The 19043-nt window shown below is 42.7% G+C and overlaps 1 protein-coding gene across 9 annotated transcripts in view; it reads right to left on the minus strand.

Annotated features, from left to right (window-relative positions):
• LOC103722823 (uncharacterized) overlaps window positions 1–19043 on the minus strand; it is a 43930-nt gene that overhangs the window by 7692 nt on the left and 17195 nt on the right. For all 9 annotated transcript variants that reach the window (XM_088709817.2, XM_089927056.1, XM_017846595.5 and 6 more), the window contains one exon: window positions 6884–6988. In XM_088709817.2, the coding sequence (XP_088565943.2) occupies window positions 6884–6988 (105 nt within the window). The remainder of the gene's footprint in view (window positions 1–6883; window positions 6989–19043) is intronic.

The raw sequence follows: 19043 nt of genomic DNA on the forward strand, positions 1-19043 counted from the left end.
TCCACAAAAAAACTCGGCAAACGGCCCTAACTCACTCAACTCGTTTGATAACCGGGTCAGGTTGCTTACTGTTTGACTATTTTTATCAAAACAACATCTCGAGTCCTAATCTGGCGGAGCCAGCAAGCCATCCTCATCAAAATACTCATCCAATAAGAGGAGAGCACACCGATCGCGTTTCCTCAAATTTCATCTCATTCAGCCATCCGATCTTCCTCTACGACCCATAAAAATCCACCACCCCCCCAACAAAATCTCAACCTTACCTTTCGCCTTCCCTAATTTGGTTCTAAAACCTGAAACCCTAGCCCTAGCATCTGCCACCCTCCTCATCCTCCTCCTCAAGCTTCGTTCCCCATCTCGAAATCCTTCACCATTCTCTTGAGAAGGACGCTAACTTCGAAGAAGGGGAAGCGCGTGATCATCTCCATCTCCTCCTCCTCCTCCTCCTCCTCCGCCAAGGAAGAAGAAACTGAAGCGCAAGAAGAAGATTCCGAGGATGAAGAATCCTCGAGGTTATCTCCAATTTCTCTTCGTTTGTTAGGCTCCTAGGAATACACTCAACGGTTTCCTTCTTTGAATTTGATTTTGGTCTTGGATCGACACTCCTCACCTGTTTTCTCGAATTCCCAAGATCACGCACACCGTCGGCCGCCTCCGCGCAGACCAAGCTTTTCCTCAGGAACTTGTCCACCGCCCATGAGTGGGGAGTCGTCGGGACTACATCGAGGCTATGTGGCTCATGCTGCAACAACACGAGCCCGATGACAATGTCATCTCCACCGGGCAGCTCGCCTGCAGCTACCCCACCCTCATCCTCCATGAAGATGGCATCCCCATCACCCTTTGTCTCTCCCCCTTCTAGGGTTTTGATGTCCTCCCACTGTAAAGCTATGGTTTTTGATCAATTCCTTATTTTCTGATATTAGGAGAAAATCAACACTTGGTGAAGCCGTGAAGGCCATGAATTTCTTTGTTATCAATACCAAAAATTGTTGTTTTAAAGTGAATCCTATTCACTATTATTGATTCATTAATTAGTTTATTTATCAATGCATAATTGCTGGATCTATTGCTCTAGGTTTTGTTACAAAATATGCATTGTTCATCTGAGAATGGTAGCAGAGAAATTGGATCAGAACTTTTATCATGTATTTGGAGTTTTATTCTGTACGTGCGTAAGGCTACTTCCATATTTTGTAAGGGATTGAATCTCATCTAGTGATTTCATAGTGGGTTAAACAAGTTATGTAGGTACCCAACAGCTAACATGTTTTTTTTTTTTTTTTTTTTTGGTACAGCGGCTGCTCATCCTACTTTAGTGTAGGACCTACCAACAAAATCAGAGACTAAAACCTGGCTCAAATGCGAGGGAGGGGCTCTCCGGTGTAGCTAAAGTACTTCTCCAGAATGTTGCGCATCATAGGATGCAACCTAGTCTGCGGTCTTGTTCGCCTTCCGGTACACGTGCACCACCTGGGAGGCGCTGCAATCTCTCAGCATCAGCCTGATGTCGCTTAGCAGGGGATTGCCATCCTCCTCCATCCCTCCTCTCATATCCAATCGATCACTGGGGCCGAGTCTTCCTTCAGAATGATGCGTTCGGCCTCTAACCTTCGTCTCGCATATGAGACCCCCTCCCAAGCTGCTCTAAGCTCCACTTCTGTAGCTGAAAGCTCATCGGTCCGTCACCCACCAGAAACAATCAACTGTGAGTCATGGCCTCGGATCACAAAACCCACACCGTTCCTACCACTAGCTTCTGGGTCGCTACCATCGAAGTTCACCTTTAGATAGCCGGGGGGTAGGGACTTTCAAGAGATAAGAAGAAACCTGGGCGCTAAAGATGACACTGAAGCTGCCGAGCGGGGTTGTTCCTAGCCATTCTAGATGAACTCAGTGAGGTAGCCCTAATGATCTTAGCCACCTGGATGTGAGCCCTCTTTACAATGCGTCACAGAGGCTCTTGTCTATCATTGAAGATTTGAGCATTTCTGTCCAACCATATATGATACGCCACATAGGCCATTCGAATTCTCCACTCCACTGTCTACAGCTGCTGTATTGCTCCCCTCAACCGCTATAGTAGGTCGTCCAAGGATCGGATGACCTGTCTTTGGAATATGCTTGCACAACTCCAAATCTGTACTGCCCAATCATAGCCAAGCAACATGTGATTGATGGACTTCTCCACTTTCGAGCACCAGGCGGAACTTAGAGTGATCCTTATGCCCCTTCTGGCCAGCACGCCCCTGGTGGGTAAGCAGCTCCAGGCCACTTTTCATAGAAATATGGCCACGCGAGGGTGAATGCGTAGTCTCCAAATCCACCTCCCATCCATCTGTCTCACTGCCTCTTCTTTCATAGCCACCTGGATGTCTGTGATGCATACCCTGGATCTGCTTGTAACTGTCCATACCAATCTATCTGAAAAAATAGTGCCCTAAAAGCCAACCGCATTCTATATTGCGATAGGGTTTCTTTTATTTTTTTCCGATCATGTACATGACATTTTGATTATAAATAAAAGGCATTATGTTTCATCATTTGCTGCATCTTATATTTATGACGAACCCCATAGATTAAAAAAATGGTTTTAGGGCTATGATGAGATTATGCCAGTGAGACCTAAAATCCTAAAATCCTAATTTACGATATTTTCAGTTGATGGTACATTGAGTCGGGGATCAATGCTATCGGTAAGACTGGCACATCTTATGTATGCTCGATGCAGAGGATGATTGATCTCATAATCACTTATGTGGAGATACTAATATAAAGATGTGGGTGCTCATTAGAGGAATGAGTTCATTGAATTGACCTGCCAAGAGAATATCTTATGAAGTCTTACTTACATATCAAAAAATGATTCTCTTAGTGGGAGTTGTGCAATTGATCCTTTGACCTAAGATCACCATGGTATCTTGTGCACAGGAATTCATGTTTTGGTTTACTCTCGTTCATGATAATAATTTGTGCACGGGGTCTTTCGGATATGGTAGATTGTGTACGAAGATTATAAGTAGGTCAATAAATAATCAATCACTTATAGTAAGAGAAGAGCGCATCCTACTTACTCTAATCATATGATAATTCAGAAAATTTTTGATCAAAGTAGAATGAAAATTAAAAAGAGTTTTTAATATTTCATTATTCGAATTATCGTTGCAAGATTGAGAGAAACATGAATATATGTAATTGAGTTTGACATAGATTCATACTCATATACATATTCGGAATGCAGTATGATTGAAGGATTGAATTGTACGATAACTTGCCACTGAAGGGTATATTTGATATTTCCACCAAATTTTATATCTTTCGGATAGACATGATACGTTGCTAGACGTTAATCTTGTCTTGTAGGTTTGATCAAATTAAAGAAATTAATTCAATCACCAATTAGAAAGGGTTCTAATTGTTAAGTTCGGGTTTGCACAGTTTGGACCTAAATCAATTAGAAGAATTCTAATCAAATCTGGTCAACTTGCACCTGGACCTGACTAGATATGGAACCCAATGGGTCACACATAAAGGAACTGATTAAGGATCTAATTAGATTAGATCATGTTTGCAGAATGAACATGCTAGCATGTGTTGCAAACTCTAGCTCCTAATTTGAATTGGATTTGAATTTTGATTCTTGATTTGGATTGATTTAATTAAATTAGCCTTTTGGTTAGATCATATCCTAATTCGGGTTAGCCAAGAGTTGGCACCTAATTGGCTTGGTTTGAATCTGTTGCGGGATTTTCACCCCGGCAACAGTCCTAGTCCCAACCGAGCTAGCAGAGAAAAGAGACCGCGTCCCTCACGAGGTATTGTCCGCTTTGGGGGCCTTCGGGCACGGAACCACTCGTGGGCACGGAACCACTCACCCCCTCACGGTTTTGTCCCGCAAAAGGGCCCTCGTGAGGAAAAGGCTTCGCCCTCCTCATTATAAGGCATGGAACTTTTCCGCTTTAGCCGATGTGGGACTAAGTTCGGCACCCCCCCACAACATAGCCCCCCCAGCGGGAAGGTTCCGTGCCGATTTTTACCCGGAGGCCCCCACAGTCCCGGAGGGTAGCCTGCGGCAAGGGGCACGCCTCTCAATGAAAGCACCATCTGTTGCGGGATTTTCACCCCGGCAACAGCCCTAGTCCCAGCCGAGCTAGCAGAGAAAAGAGACCGCGTCCCTCACGAGGTATTGTCCGCTTTGGGGGCTTTCGGGCACGGAACCACTCGTGGGCACGGAACCACTCACCCCCTCACGGTTTTGTCCCGTAAAAGAGCCCTCGTGAGGAAAAGGCTTCGCCTTCCTCATTATAAGGCACGGAACTTTTCCGCTCTAGCCGATGTGGGACTAAGTTCGGCACCCCCCCCCCCCCCCCCCCCCCCCCCCCCAAGCAGAACCCAATTAGATTGGGTTTGATGGTGCCATGAATGAATAAGGATGAAAAATCCATTTGAATAAAGTAATCTTATCCATTCAACTTTCTCTCTCTTCTCTTTTCTTTATCCATATAGGGCGCACCTTCTGATTACCATCAGCCATTGGATGAGGTTGGCGCCCCATAGGAATTGATCACACGCCTCTTCCCTATTTTTTGGGATGAGATACGTGAAGGGTGTTTGGAGAAGGATGGCGCCTCTTCCCTATGTTATAGGATGAGATACCTGAGGAATTTTCTAGTTGGAGCCACCTCTTGATCACACGCCTCTTCCCTCTCCATAAGGCGTGTGGATAAGGATGCATCCTCACGTCAAGAAAGAAGCACCCCTCCACCAACTATAAATAGTTGGCATTCCCTGGGGTTCTTCACACACCAATTCCTATCCCTTCTTTCTTACATCTCTCTCCTAGGTTGTTCTAAATTAAGACGAGTCTTTTTTAGGTCAAAAGGCTTAGAAGAAGAACTAGGAAAGATAAGAAAAATTAGAAAAGGGGAGTAGGAAGCCAAGAGGAAGAAGAGAAAGGCCAAGCACTTGAGAAGTGTCATCTTGCCTAAAAGCTAATTGAATTCTTTGGAAGAATTCAGCATCAAGAATCAAGATCTTTCGGAGTTAGAATCTTAAAGCAAGTTTCCGTGTGGATCAACGTTGGAGGGTGAACACTTAGGCACCTAGTAGAAATTCTGCATATTGGATATAGCGTTGAAGCTATTCCTCTATTCCTATATTTATATTTATTTATTTGATTGTTACCATTAAGGTGCTCTTAGTTCATAAGGGTTTGATGTAACGGAATTTTATTAAGAAATTTTTGAAATCCCGTGCTTCTACTGCGCCCCTAGATCGCCATGAAACCCTACACTATCAGCCACCTTCATCGCGGGAAGTGGAATGGTCAGGATCATTTCAGCCAGCTGCCTACCAAAGACCTCTCGAATCAATGCCTCATCCCACCTGCCCTAGCCCGAAACAATTAGATTGCTAACTCGACGGTCCTCTAGTCTAAATGGATCAAAAAAGGTCGGCATGCAGCTAAGAGCTTGATCGTACACTTAACTGTCCTCCAATGCATCTATAGAATGCCCATCACCCACCGCCCACCGAACAGCATACCTCCCTCCATATGAAGGAAGAGCGCTGACCAGCCCGGAGCTCCCCCGTCGCCGTATAAGCACTGTACTTAGCACTCAAAAGGGCATTCCATAGACAATCTGGTTCTAATATAAATCTACCTGTATGTCGCATTGCTAGCACCTCTCGTCTCATCACCAATGACTGAATCCCCAGATCCCCTGATGTACTAGCCGACAGGCCACCTCTTAGGCCATGAGATGCATCCCCCGTCTCCCTCCTCGGCTGCCCCAAATGAAACTCCTGAACAGCTGCTCCAGTGACCTAAAGAGAGACACCAGCTCAATAGCTAACAGGTTACTTGACCTAATATGCTATATTAAGTAGGCCAGGTCAGGTTAACTACTTATTAAACTTGAGAGTTTCAGCTTTCAAATTCTGACTAAGTAGGTTAGGCTCAGGTTTTGTAATTTTCTAACCAGACCTGTATTCAAGGATTGGTGACTGGTCCGGAGCGATACCGGTTTGGTACCGGGCCCGTACTGAGATAAACCAGCCGGAGAATAAGAAGAGAGAAAGAGAGCGCGCGGAGGAGAGAGGGAGAAGGAGAAGTCGTGGATATAGGGAATGTGGCCACAGAAAAAAATTGAAAATTTTTTTAATTTTCAAAATTTCGCCGACTTTACATAAAAATTTCTATTTTTTTCTGCCGTTTCAGCCTCCACCGCCTCCTGCGGCACTTTGCGGGCGTCCGCAGCCGCTTCTTCTCTCTCCCTCTCCCACTTGCTCTCTTTTTCTCTTTGTTTTCTTCGGCTCTAGTAGCGAACCCGTTTCACAGCCGGAACCGTACAAGTAGACCACTGGTACGGTTCGGAATGGGTAGAACCGACAGTTCCACATTTCTTGCCATATCTGACATGATCCGGCAAAATTGCCACCCCTAACTACAACATAATACGGGTTTCATAAATTGTTGAATCAAAAGCAAAAAGCAACATATATCTATCAAAAGCTCTAGCAGTAATATGCTCCTGCTATTGATTCTTGTTTAACACCACATGAAAACATAGTAAATAGATATTCTATGTATGTACGGAAAACACAGAAACAAAGATCGAACAAGTTTTGTCATTCTAATAGTGCTCAGTAAAAACCAAGTGTATAATAGAAAAGCATTCAATACATGTACTTCTATAAAACTATCAATTGGCACATTTTTATCCTTCTAGGGACAACAAAGGATGATGCTTTGACAAAAACTTCATAAGACTATATCCTCATCCAAATACACCAAACATTTCGTGCATTCTAAGATCTACTAATAATGGCGATACACAAAAAAATTCAGTCTGCATTTAAGGATACAACAAGTACATACCTCATCAGGGCTCCCCCATAATCTGTGAAGATGAAAATCTGATTCTGATACAATGATGCCTGGTGGCAGTCTTTCTGCACCTCGAGGTTTTGTTGGAACATAAGTCTACACAAGAAAAACAGAGGTTAATGTTATGAAGATAATAGAAAAATTACTTGCTCAATCTTATTAAAAAATACTGTAGGCTCAAATAATTAGTCAGTAATGAAACCTGAAACTTTGCCATAAGAAAGAAAAGCAAATGCTATGGCTAAAAAGAAGGATGACAGAAAAGATCCGACTGAAGAGGGTTAACATGAAGGAGTCGACTAATTGCAGTCTTGAACATCATGACTTAGATGAATACATTTCTGCCCCTAAAATGCTGATAAAATTCTCCGGTATTTATCTAACACATTCTTCATGCAGTTGCATTTTACATCTGATCTCTGATTTCTACCATATACATTTGCTGAATCTCGGCCATATCTATTATATTCTTGATTAGCCCCATGCATCAACTACCTGAAAAGACTTAACTTCCATGTGCCTTATGATTACTAAAAACTAAGACGACACCACTTTCTAGCCTTTGATATGTGTGGTTAAGGATCATAAGACTACTGCTCACCAAAGCTTCACAGCTAAAGACTAATAATCTTCATTACATCTAGAGTACAAAAAAAAGCACCCCAATGCACGAGGCTCTTGTCATTGCAGGCCTGTAGCGGGTTAGATGCAGATAGCCTTACCCTCTGTTTACACCATATCTAAGCCACCAAATGAGGCACATGCCAAAACACCTACGGCACAGGCCGAATGAATGTGATGGAAAGGAGGCGAGGAGGAGCAGCCTAGGACAAGGCCTTCATGGGGTGGAGTCGAAGTATGGTGATCCACTTCTCTTAATGTGGGAGAGATATGAGAACCGGCCTATTGGGCCCGTTCTGAACTGAAGTCAGCAGGCCCAATCAACTTCAGCTCAGAACTTTGAAAAAAAAGAATAGGGTCGGAATAAGGTATCACGATCCCCTACCCGATCGCTCACCATTAGGGAGAACCACGCGGAGCCGTGGCTGGTAAGGCCTATACGGGTCATTCGAACAGCTGTTGGCCATTTGGTCTCGCTCAACTGTCGCCAGAATCATAGGCGGTTGCAACGACATTGAGCCTATCCCCCTAACTAAAACCCTTTAAATGTCCCTCAACTTCAGCAATTAATCCACCACCGAGCACCTCCTCTCCTTTCTTCTTCTTCTCTGATGGCCAGCATGCCACCTCAGCTGAGCGCCACTGTCGAACTCCCTTCCTTCTCTTTAAATCCCTCTAAAACCTGATTACCATGCTTTCCTTTGATCCGAGAATTGCTGCCACAAATCTTGCCAGACCCAGTGGTCTTCGGCTGAGATCCACTATCTCCGCCATGCACGATGAGCTTCCCTTCCTGCCCTCTCTATTCTTTCTTATGTTGAGCCATTTTTCTTATTTTTGGACCAAACTGAGACCCACTTCTCGGTGTTGCCACCTCCCCTGGCCGCTTCCATAGTCACCGCTGCCTTCGCAGCTGGCTCCCTGTGATTGGCCGATCAATCCCCGATACCCACTGTCAGACCTTTTCTCCTCTTCCCTCTCTTCCTTCATGTTTCCTTCTTCCACTTCTTATTTTTTCTTTTCTTCCATCTTATTCTTATTTATTTATTTCTAAAATAAATAAATAAATAAATAATTTTCTTTCCTAGCTACTACTTCTTTGGCCTGTGGATTAGATGTAGGAATGACCCATGCTATTGACAACCAACCCATACCCATGATTGAACCCAGACTGAGATTCTCTCTCTTTCTCTTCCTGTTGCCCAGATAGACAACCCAAGAGGGGGGGTGAATTGGGTTTTAAAATAATTTTGCAATTAAAACGTTGTGGATGACTAATTAATGCTTTACCAAGATAATTAATTAATTGCTATGTGCTGTGAATGAAATGAGAGTAAAAGAAAGAGACAAACAATCACAAACACAAGGCTTTTATAGTGGTTCGGAGCTAACCCTTGCTCCTACGTCCACTCCCCAAGTCTCACTTGGAAATTCACTATAACCCCTTGGATTACAGCCGGTTGTTTTACAAGCTCACAACCAAACTTGTTGTTTTACGAGCTCACAACGAACTCGGTCGGTTTTCTCTGGCTCACCGACTAGAACCACCCCGATTGTTTTTCCGGGATCACAATCGAACCCTTACACGTTGGTTTTACACTCGGCTCACCAACCAACCTCTACACCCTTGATTCAATCCCCCGATTGAACCAAGCAAAGACAAGATGGAAATAATGACAACAAACAGAAAAACAGAGCTTCTCAAAAGCAGATAAATAACAATATAAACTAGAGAGAAGTTAAGAGCCCTCAAACATGTTTGAGTTGGAGTAGAGTAGGGCTTCTTGAACTTCGGGTCTCCTCTTGAATGTCTGGTCGACTTGAATGCAGGAGGAGATCTCTTTCAATGTTTGGGAAGAGGTAGTTGGATGGAGTTATGGCGCTCTTCCCTCTTTTCGTTGAAAAACCACTTGCAGAGAATGAATGCTTGATTACTTTGAATGGAATGGTGCGTCTCTCCCTTGCTACAGTCCTCTGTGACTATTTAAGCCATCCCCCATGGAAACTAGCCGTTAGACACCTTTTTCTGCCCGTTCTGCACACTCTGCACAACCTGACAATATGTTCGTTGGGGGTCGGAGTCGACTCGCGCGATCAGGAGTCGACTCGGCTGTAGCGGGAGTCGACTCATGCTTTTCTGGAGTCGACTTGGCAACTGTTCCGGGTTTGAATTAAAATAGCCTCTTCGACTGGGAGTCGACTCGTCTTGACCCGGAGTCGACTCGCCAACTTCTGGAGCTGACTTGGCATTTTCGGAGTCGGCTCATCTCATGAAATCCATGGAGCTAATCAACTTGGCCCACTCGAGTCGACTCGACAATCCTGGAAGTCGACTCGGCGCTCAGAGCCCGAACTCCCGATCTTCTGTCTTTTGGCTCGTCCAGTCTTGGAGTCGACTCGAACTTCCCCGGAGTCGACTCGGCTCTCAGTTTCCGAAACATAGGCTTCTGCCTTTTTGGTGTAGCGCTGCCTTGGAGTCGACTCGAGCTGTCTGGGAGTCGACTCGGCTCTCAGAGACAGTAAATCGGTCTTCTGTCTTTTTGGGGTCGCGCTGTCTCGGAGTCGACTCGCGCATTGCGGGAGTCGACTCGAATCTCAGAGTCCGAAAACTGCTCTCTGACTTTTGCCTTGTGAACCACTGAGAGTCGACTCTCGCTTTCTTTGGAGTCGACCTACCAACCATCGGAGTCGACTCGCGTTCCACAGGAGTCGACTCGAATCTCAGGGTCGAAAATCGCTCTCTGACTTTTCTGTCTGTAACTCCTTGGAGTCGACTCATACTACTCCGGAGTCGACTCGCGCACTTCAGGAGTCGACTCGCTGACAGGTTTTGAGTTGATGCTTTCTGCTCGTCTGTCTGTTCTTAGTCGGAGTCGACTCGTAATGATCCGGAGTCGACTCGAGCCCGTGCCAGTGATTCTGATACGCTTGGAGTCGACTCGTAATACTCTGGAGTCGACTCGAGTCTCAGACTTTGGTTCAAACTGACTTCTTAACTTATCCAAAATATTATGAACCAAGTCTAGAAACACTTTAGACAAGATTTTCACTGAAACACTCAATTGAATTCATTAGTAAACACGAGATATACTCAGATGCTTTGAGCTCATCAAAATCAAATAGGGTTATGATCAATCACTCCACAATCTCCCCCTTTTTTATGATGACAAAACATTGAGTATATGTAAAGTGAATTGCTCAATAAACAAGGAAATAAAATCCATAAATGAATTCAAGTGTCTGGTTATTTGATTTATCCAATCTTGAAAGGTGTGAAACAATAAATTTTGGAGTTAAGGCTCCCCCTTTCATTTGGAATTATATAAGCCTTCATATCATGCAATCAATTGTTTGGCTTATATATATTTAAGGATTTAGCTTTCTTAAAAATTCAGATTCTCCCCCTCAACATATGCATTCAACTTTGTTTTGATTCTCTGAATTTCCTTTTAATGCATTGAAGTTTTTGAACTGAAATTTTTTGGTTTTTAGAGGGAAAATCTGACAATTTGTTCTTGAGTTGGATTCAACTAATCTCCGAATATTCCTTGAATAGATTCTGGAGATTACTCCATTAGGAGCCCCAACAGAGAGATAATGAGCCTCGAGGTACCAAATCCACTAAGAACAAATTATGTTTGAATTCTCATTATTCCTTTTATGTTGATTCCATTTACATATTTGTTAAGTATTTCTCCCCCTTTTTGTCATCATATCAAAAAGGAGGTAAGCAGAACAAACAATCACTTAGAGATCAAAGTGCACACAATTGAAGAGAATATGTCTACTCATTGTATTGATGTGTATGTAAATACATTTGAGAATACAATAAGTAAAGCAAAAAAAAAGGAATACATGTCAAAATAAAGCAAAAAGCAGCTAAGGTCTCCTCGAGGATGTGGCTCCTCCTCTCAATCTGTTCTGCTCCATGAGGAGGGTGACCGCATCTGTAACATGCCCGAGCTGAGAGATAATGGACGAAGTGGCCCTGCTATGGGTAGTGGAGAGCTCGGTCACCGACTTCTGAAGTGCGTCCAGCTTGTCGATGAGCACGTTTGACAAGCGCTCGCCCCCTGAGTAGTGGTGCTCATGTCCTTCCGGATGTCATCGCGCATCTTTCGAGTGATGCCGTGACCTCACTCATACTGGAGAATTGAGCCTGGATCAGGCTCCGGACGTTGTAAATCTCTTCCCGCACATGGGTCGTCATCTCAGTCACGGCTGTCAAGGAAGGGACCAACGCTGACGAAGGTGCAGGAGTGGGAGCAGGCACTGAACCCCGGAGCTCCCGAAGTAGATCATCTCGCAGATCTCGGACAATCTCCTGCCGCAACTCTCGGAGCTGCTCGGAGCGATCCGGATCTCCATGACCTGAGGAGCTGAGGAGGAGGGTCCGGCTGAGGTGGTAGGAGCAGAAGTGGAGGGAAAGTCAGGATAATCTGAGTCTGGCTCAGGACTAGGGGAATGTCTGGTGGTATGTGTGGAGGTGGAAGACTTCCTGACCCAGGTCCCCTCTACCTTCCGAAATCCCATCCTGTGTAGGGTCCCCGGACGCATGCGATCTGTCCATCGCAATGCGCGAGAGGGTTCCCCCTCAGGAATGGGAATCTCGACCTCCCTAAACAAAAGGGTGAACATCATGCCGTAGGGGAGGGTGAGCCTAGGTCTATCTAGTGGCTCACATAGATATCTATAAATAAGTTTTGAGAAGTTGACTGGGGTGTCCTGGAGAATATAGAACATAAGGGCGAGGTCCCTCTCAGAAACAAAGTCGAAGCGCCCAGTCTTCGGGAAGAGGGACCTAGACAGGATGCTCAGGAGGATCCGCACCTCAACTGGAAGTGAGCTAGCGGATACCTCATCCAAGGGGGACTGGGGTGGATGCCCTAGAATGGCCGTAAGGGCCTCAGTCCTATCCTCAGGGTGTGCGGGTGCCACCCCAACTTGGGGAAGATGGAGGACCTGAGCAATTTGCTCGTCACGTTCCTTCGCTGCTCTTTCCTGGTTCCGGAGAATCCAGCTACAGGAGAACCAGGAACGGAGAGCTCTCCCCCTTTTTCCGCCCGACTCTTTGGTCTTAAGAATGCTGGCTAAGGTGAGGAAATACTAGTCCAGGGTATGTGGGGAGATCTAAGGTGAGGAAATACTCTAAGCCCTGGGCCCTAAGTCTCTCTCCTATCGTAAAGCCCTCCCGGGAGAGATAGTCGAAATCGACGTATCTCCCGGTGGAGACCGCCTTCCCAGCGCACGGCCTCGAGGGAACCGCCCTCGGCGGGGAACGAGCCGGAGGTTGTGGCCTCGCGGGATCGTTCCGAGCCTTGGAACGTCGCTCGGTGCCGGTTGTGGGTTGGGGCCTCTTTCGGCTTGGGACAACGGTTTTACGAGGCATGGTCGACCTAGAATGGAGTAAAACGCTAATGGACGGTGAAAGGTCGACGGGAAAAGGCTTAGGGACGGCCGGAGACGATCTAGGAGTCGGCTCTAGGGTTTTGAACAGTGGCGGCGGTGGAAATAAGTGTTTTCTAAACGATGGAGTTAGGGTTAAAAAGTCGGATCCCGACTGCGAGTCGACTCCTCTGAGTCGCGAGTCGACTCGACCTCGAGTCGACTCCAAAATAGGCGCGAGTCGACTCTCCTTATGTGCCTGTTAACCTCGAGTCGACTCCCGTCTGTATGCGAGTCGACTCCCCCTCTGCTGCCATCGATCTCGAGTCGACTCCTGCAAATGCGCGAGTCGACTCCCCCTTACGAGCCGACTCTGAAACTTGCTCGAGTCGTCTCGAACTCTGGCACGCACCTAAAAATCATGCTATGTTCGTGCCGAATGAGGGAAAATCACTAAATTATGATCTGATTTGATGATCATTGAAACGAAACTCTATATTAATCACAATCTAATCATCAAAATCAAATGAATCTAGTGGAAAATTCCACTAGGATGGATCAATCACTCCTAATCCCCTCCTAAGCACACTAAATCTCTCTTCACTTAGGGGTTTTGTAAAAATGTCAGCTAATTGATCATCAGTACAAACAAATTGTAGTGTCACATCACCATTCAGTACATGATCTCTTATGAAGTGATGTCTTATCTCAATATGTTTAGTTCTTGAATGCTGAATTAGATTCTTAGTTAGATTAATGGCACTTGTATTATCACAATTAATGGGTATTTTATCTTGTTTAATGCCATAATCTTCTAATTGTTGTTTGATCCATAAGATTTGAGCACAACAACTTCCGGCTGCAACATATTCAGCTTCAGCAGTAGATAATGCAACCGAGTTTTGTTTCTTACTAAACCATGAGATTAAGTTTTCTCCTAGAAATTGACAAGACCCGCTGGTACTTTTTCTATCAAGTTTACATCCAGCAAAGTCTGAATCTGTGTATCCTATTAATTTTAGGCTAGATTCTTTAGAATACCATAAACCTATATTCTTAGTTCCTATTAGGTATTTAAAGATTCTCTTAACTGCAATTAGATGTGATTCCTTAGGATTAGACTGATATCTAGCACACATGCAAACACTAAACATGATATCAGGTCTACTTGCAGTAAGATACAATAAAGATCCTATCATACCTCTATATAGTTTCTGATCTACAGATTTACCTAATTCATCTTGGTCTAATTTGCATGATGAGCTCATGGGGGTGCTGATTGACTTGTTCCCCTCCATATCAAACTTTTTAAGCATCTCCTTGATATATTTGGCTTGATTGATGAAGATGCCTCCTTCAGACTGTTTGATTTGAAGCCCGAGGAAGTAGTTCAGCTCTCCCATCATGCTCATCTCAAATTCACTATGCATCAAATCAGCAAATTCTTCGCAGAGGCGATTGTTAGTAGCACCGAAAATAATATCATCAACGTAAATCTGCACTAATAACATATCTTTGTTTTGCTTTTTCAGAAATAGTGTTGTATCTACATTACCCCTAGAGAACTCATGTTCTAATAGGAATTTGCTAAGTCTTTCATACCATGCTCTAGGTGCTTGTTTCAAACCATAAAGTGCTTTGTTCAATTTATAAACATGATTAGGGTATTGATGATTTTCAAAACCAGGGGGTTGTTCTACATATACCTCCTCATTAATATACCCATTTAAAAATGCACTTTTTACATCCATTTGAAATAGTTTGAAGTCCTTAGAGCATGCATATGCTAATAATAATCTAATAGCCTCAAGTCTAGCTACAGGAGCAAAGGTTTCATCAAAATCTATACCTTCTTCTTGATTATAGCCCTTTGCTACTAGTCTAGCCTTATTCCTTATGACAATTCCATTTTCATCAAGTTTATTTTTATAAATCCATTTGGTACCTATAATTGGATATTCAGAAGGTCTTTCAACTAGATTCCATACTTTGTTTCTAGTAAATTGGTTTAATTCTTCTTGCATTGCATTTATCCAATTTACATCTTTTTCAGCTTCTTCTATGCGTTTAGGCTCAAAATGTGAAACGAAAGCTAGATGATTGTTTAAGTTCCTAAGGAATGCTCTAGTCCTAATAGGTTGAGACGGATCATCTAGAATTAATTCCTTAGGATGCCCGTGAGCATACCTCCAAGCTTTAGTTAGCCCATGATCTACTATAGTCTCTTGGCTTGATGATGCATCTTCAATTAATTTTTGACTGTTATCTTGTAATGTCATCTCGTCAATCTTTTCTTCAAGAATTTCCGTATCATCATCAAAATTAACTCTCTTACTAGAAGAGATATCGCTAGAATCATCGAAGACAAGATGTATGGATTCTTCTATAACTAGGGTTCTTTTATTAAAGACTCTATATGCTTTACTAGTTGTAGAGTACCCTAAGAATATGCCCTCATCAGATTTAGAATCAAATTTTTCTAGATTATCTTTCCCATTATTATGAACAAAACACCTACATCCAAAGATATGAAAATAGTTTACCTTTGGTTTTCTGTTTTTCCAAAGTTCATAAGATGTTTTCTTTATAATAGGTCTCAATAAAACTCTATTTAATATATGACAAGAAGTATTAATGGCTTCTCCCCAAAAGTACTTAGGGAGGTTACTTTCACATAACATAGTTCTAGCCATTTCCTCTAGAGTTCTGTTCTTCCTCTCCACAACTCCATTTTGTTGTGGTGTCCTAGGTGCAGAAAAATTGTGTGTTATCCCCTTTTTACTACAAAACTCATCAAATAAATGATTTTCGAATTCGGTACCATGGTCACTTCTAATAGCTATTACTGAAGTATCTCTAGCATTGGTTACTTCTTTATGAAATTTCTTGAAAACTGAAAAAGCTTGATCCTTATGAGCTAAGAACATGACCCAAGTGTATCTAGAATAATCATCTACAATAACTAGACCATATTTATTTCCACCTAGGCTTGTGGTTCTAGTTGGTCCGAATAGGTCCATGTGTAGTAGTTCTAGAGGTCTAGAGGTTGAGACACAATTTATAGATTTAAAGGAGTTCTTTGATTGTTTGCCAAATTGACATGCTTCACATATTTTATTCTTTTCAAACTTTAATTTTGGCAAACCTATCACCGAATCTCTTTTAACTAGTTTAGATATTGTGTCCATGCTTGCATGACCTAACTTACGGTGCCATAACCAACTAGCATCATTGTCCTTAGTTTCATTAACAACTAAGCATGGGTTGTGTTTGGCAAGATCCTCAAGGTCTACAACATACACATTTCCACGTCTTATTCCTTTAAAAACTAAACTATTGTCATTTGGGTTTGTTACGATGCATAGTGATGGTTTAAACATAACATCATAACCTTTATCACATAATTGACTAATGCTTAATAAATTATGCTTAAGACCGTCAACATATCTAACATTATCAATAAAAGTAGAAGGGGTAATTTGTACTTTACCTATACCAATGATGTGACCTTGGTTGTTGTCTCCCAAAGTCACAGCACCTCCCTTCTTAGCTTCAAGGGTGAAGAATTGATCCTTGTCACCCGTCATGTGTCTTGAACAGCCACTATCCAAGTACCAGCAATTTTTGTTGACCTTGGCTGCAAGACACTCCTACACAAGCAGATCATATAATTTTAGGTACCCAAGTTTTCTTGGGTCCTTCATGGTTAGTCATGTTGGTTCCTTTTGGAACCCATACCCTTTTGATTTTTCTTTTAGTTTTTTCTTTCCTATAGTCACATACATTTGCTTTATGTCCTACAGTTCCACAACAAAAACAGGTTATTTTCTTAATTTTACTTTCTCCTGCTTTAACAAAGAAGTTACTAAGAAGTTTTTACTTGTTTTTAGGTTTGTATCCTAGACCTGCTCTATTGAATACTGCTCGTTGACTATTAAGTATCATATTTAATTTTTCAGAACTATATGTAAATTTTTCAACCAAGGGTTTGTATTTCTCAAGTTCTTTAGTTAGTGTCTGTTTTTCTGCTTTTAGATCATTTAGTTCTTTTGTGATACTCTCATTTATATGTTTATAGTTTTTGGGTTCTAATGTTTCTTTGTTCAGCCTTTCATTTTCTTTAGTTAAGGTATTATTCTTTTGTATCAAGATTTGGTTGCTTGTTTTAAGTTCTGCATTTTATTTGGTGATACATTCCTTATCCTTAACTAACTTATCGTATTTATGTAGGTAAGATTGATTAGCTATTTTTAGTTCTTTATTCTTAAGATTTATGGCCTTATATTCAATCATTAATTCATTAAATGCATCATACAATTCATCAAAGGTAAAATCGAGATACGTGTTGGATGTTACCTCATTTTCATTGGCCATGAAACAGAAATTGGCCTTTTCTTCTTGTTCCTCATCCGATGATGAAGATGATGCGTCGGAGTCCGATAAGGTGGTGACAAGGGCTTTCTTCTTCTTGTACTTGCTGCCCTTCTTTAGTAAGGGACACTCAGCTCTGATGTGCCCCGGCTTCTTGCACTCATAACACCCAATCCCCTCATTTTCCCTTTCCTTACCTTTATCCTTGCGATAGGAATTTGAGGGGCCTCTCCTTTGATGATAGGACTTCTTGTGGTTGATGAATTTTCTGAACTTGCGCACAAGAAGAGCCTCATCATCATCTCCCTCATGATCTTCTTCTTCACTGCTGCTACTGCAAGACAAATCTTTGTTAGATGATGTAGATTTGAGAGCTATTACCTTTTTCTTATGGGAGGACTCTTCTTCGCTGTGCTGCTTCATTGTTAGCTCGTGAGTCATTAGGGATCCAAGGAGCTCTTCAAGTGGAACCTTCTTCAAGTCCTTAGCTTCTTGGATTGCCGTCACCTTGGCTTCCCATGACCTTGGTAGACAGCGAAGAATTTTCCTGACAAGATCACTGTTAGTATAGTTTTTGCCAAGGCTTTTTAGGCCATTGACAATGTCAGTAAACCTAGTGAACATGCTAGTGATTGTCTCATTAGAATCCATCTTAAATAGTTCATACTTATGAACTAATATATTTATTTTGGATTCTTTGACTTGATTCGTGCCCTCATGGGTCACTTCAAGTCTGTCCCAAATCTCTTTTGCAGAATTGCAAGTAGAGACTCTATTGAATTCATTCTTATCTAATGCACAGTAAAGCACATTCATTGCTTTAGAATTGAGTTGTGCCTTTCTCATGTCATGTTCATCCCAATCCTTTTCTAGTTTAGGTACAGTGACACCCTCTACATAGATGGATGGGATGTATGGTCCATTTACTACAATGGTCCACATCTCATAGTCTTGGGCTTGGATGAATATTCTCATCCTAGCCTTCCAATATGAGTAGTCGGATCCATTAAAGAATGGGGGTCTTCGGGTGGACTGACCCTCAATGTGGGAAGATCCAAATGGGGTTGTCATTTTGGTCTTTTACTCTTAGGGTAGAAGAGTTTAGGCTCTGATACCACTTGTTGCCCAGATAGACAACCCAAGAGGGGGGGTGAATTGGGTTTTAAAATAATTTTGCAATTAAAACGTTGTGGATGACTAATTAATGCTTTACCAAGATGATTAATTAATTGTTATGTGCTGTGAATGAAATGAGAGTAAAAGAAAGAGACAAACAATCACAAACACAAGGCTTTTATAGTGGTTCGGAGCTAACCCTTGCTCCTACGTCCACTCCCCAAGTCTCACTTGGGAATTCACTATAACCCCTTGGATTACAGCCGGTTGTTTTACAAGCTCACAACCAAACTTGTTGTTTTACGAGCTCACAACGAAGTCGGTCGGTTTTTCCTGGCTCACCGACTAGAACCACCCCGATTGTTTTTCCGGGATCACAATCGAACCCTTACACGTTGGTTTTACACTCGGCTCACCAACCAACCTCTACACCCTTGATTCAATCCCCCGATTGAACCAAGCAAAGACAAGATGAAAATAATGACAACAAACAGAAAAACAGAGCTTCTCAAAAGCAGATAAATAACAATATAAACTAGAGAGAAGTTAAGAGCCCTCAAACACGTTTGAGTTGGAGTAGAGTAGGGCTTCTTAAACTTCGGGTCTCCTCTTGAATGTCTGGTCGACTTGAATGCAGGAGGAGATCTCTTTCAATGTT

This window comes from Phoenix dactylifera, chromosome 13, assembly GCF_051530095.1.
Source record: "Phoenix dactylifera cultivar Ajwa chromosome 13, Ajwa_hap1_PhDact_Kaust_v1.1, whole genome shotgun sequence".
NCBI classification, from domain to species: Eukaryota; Viridiplantae; Streptophyta; class Magnoliopsida; order Arecales; family Arecaceae; genus Phoenix; species Phoenix dactylifera.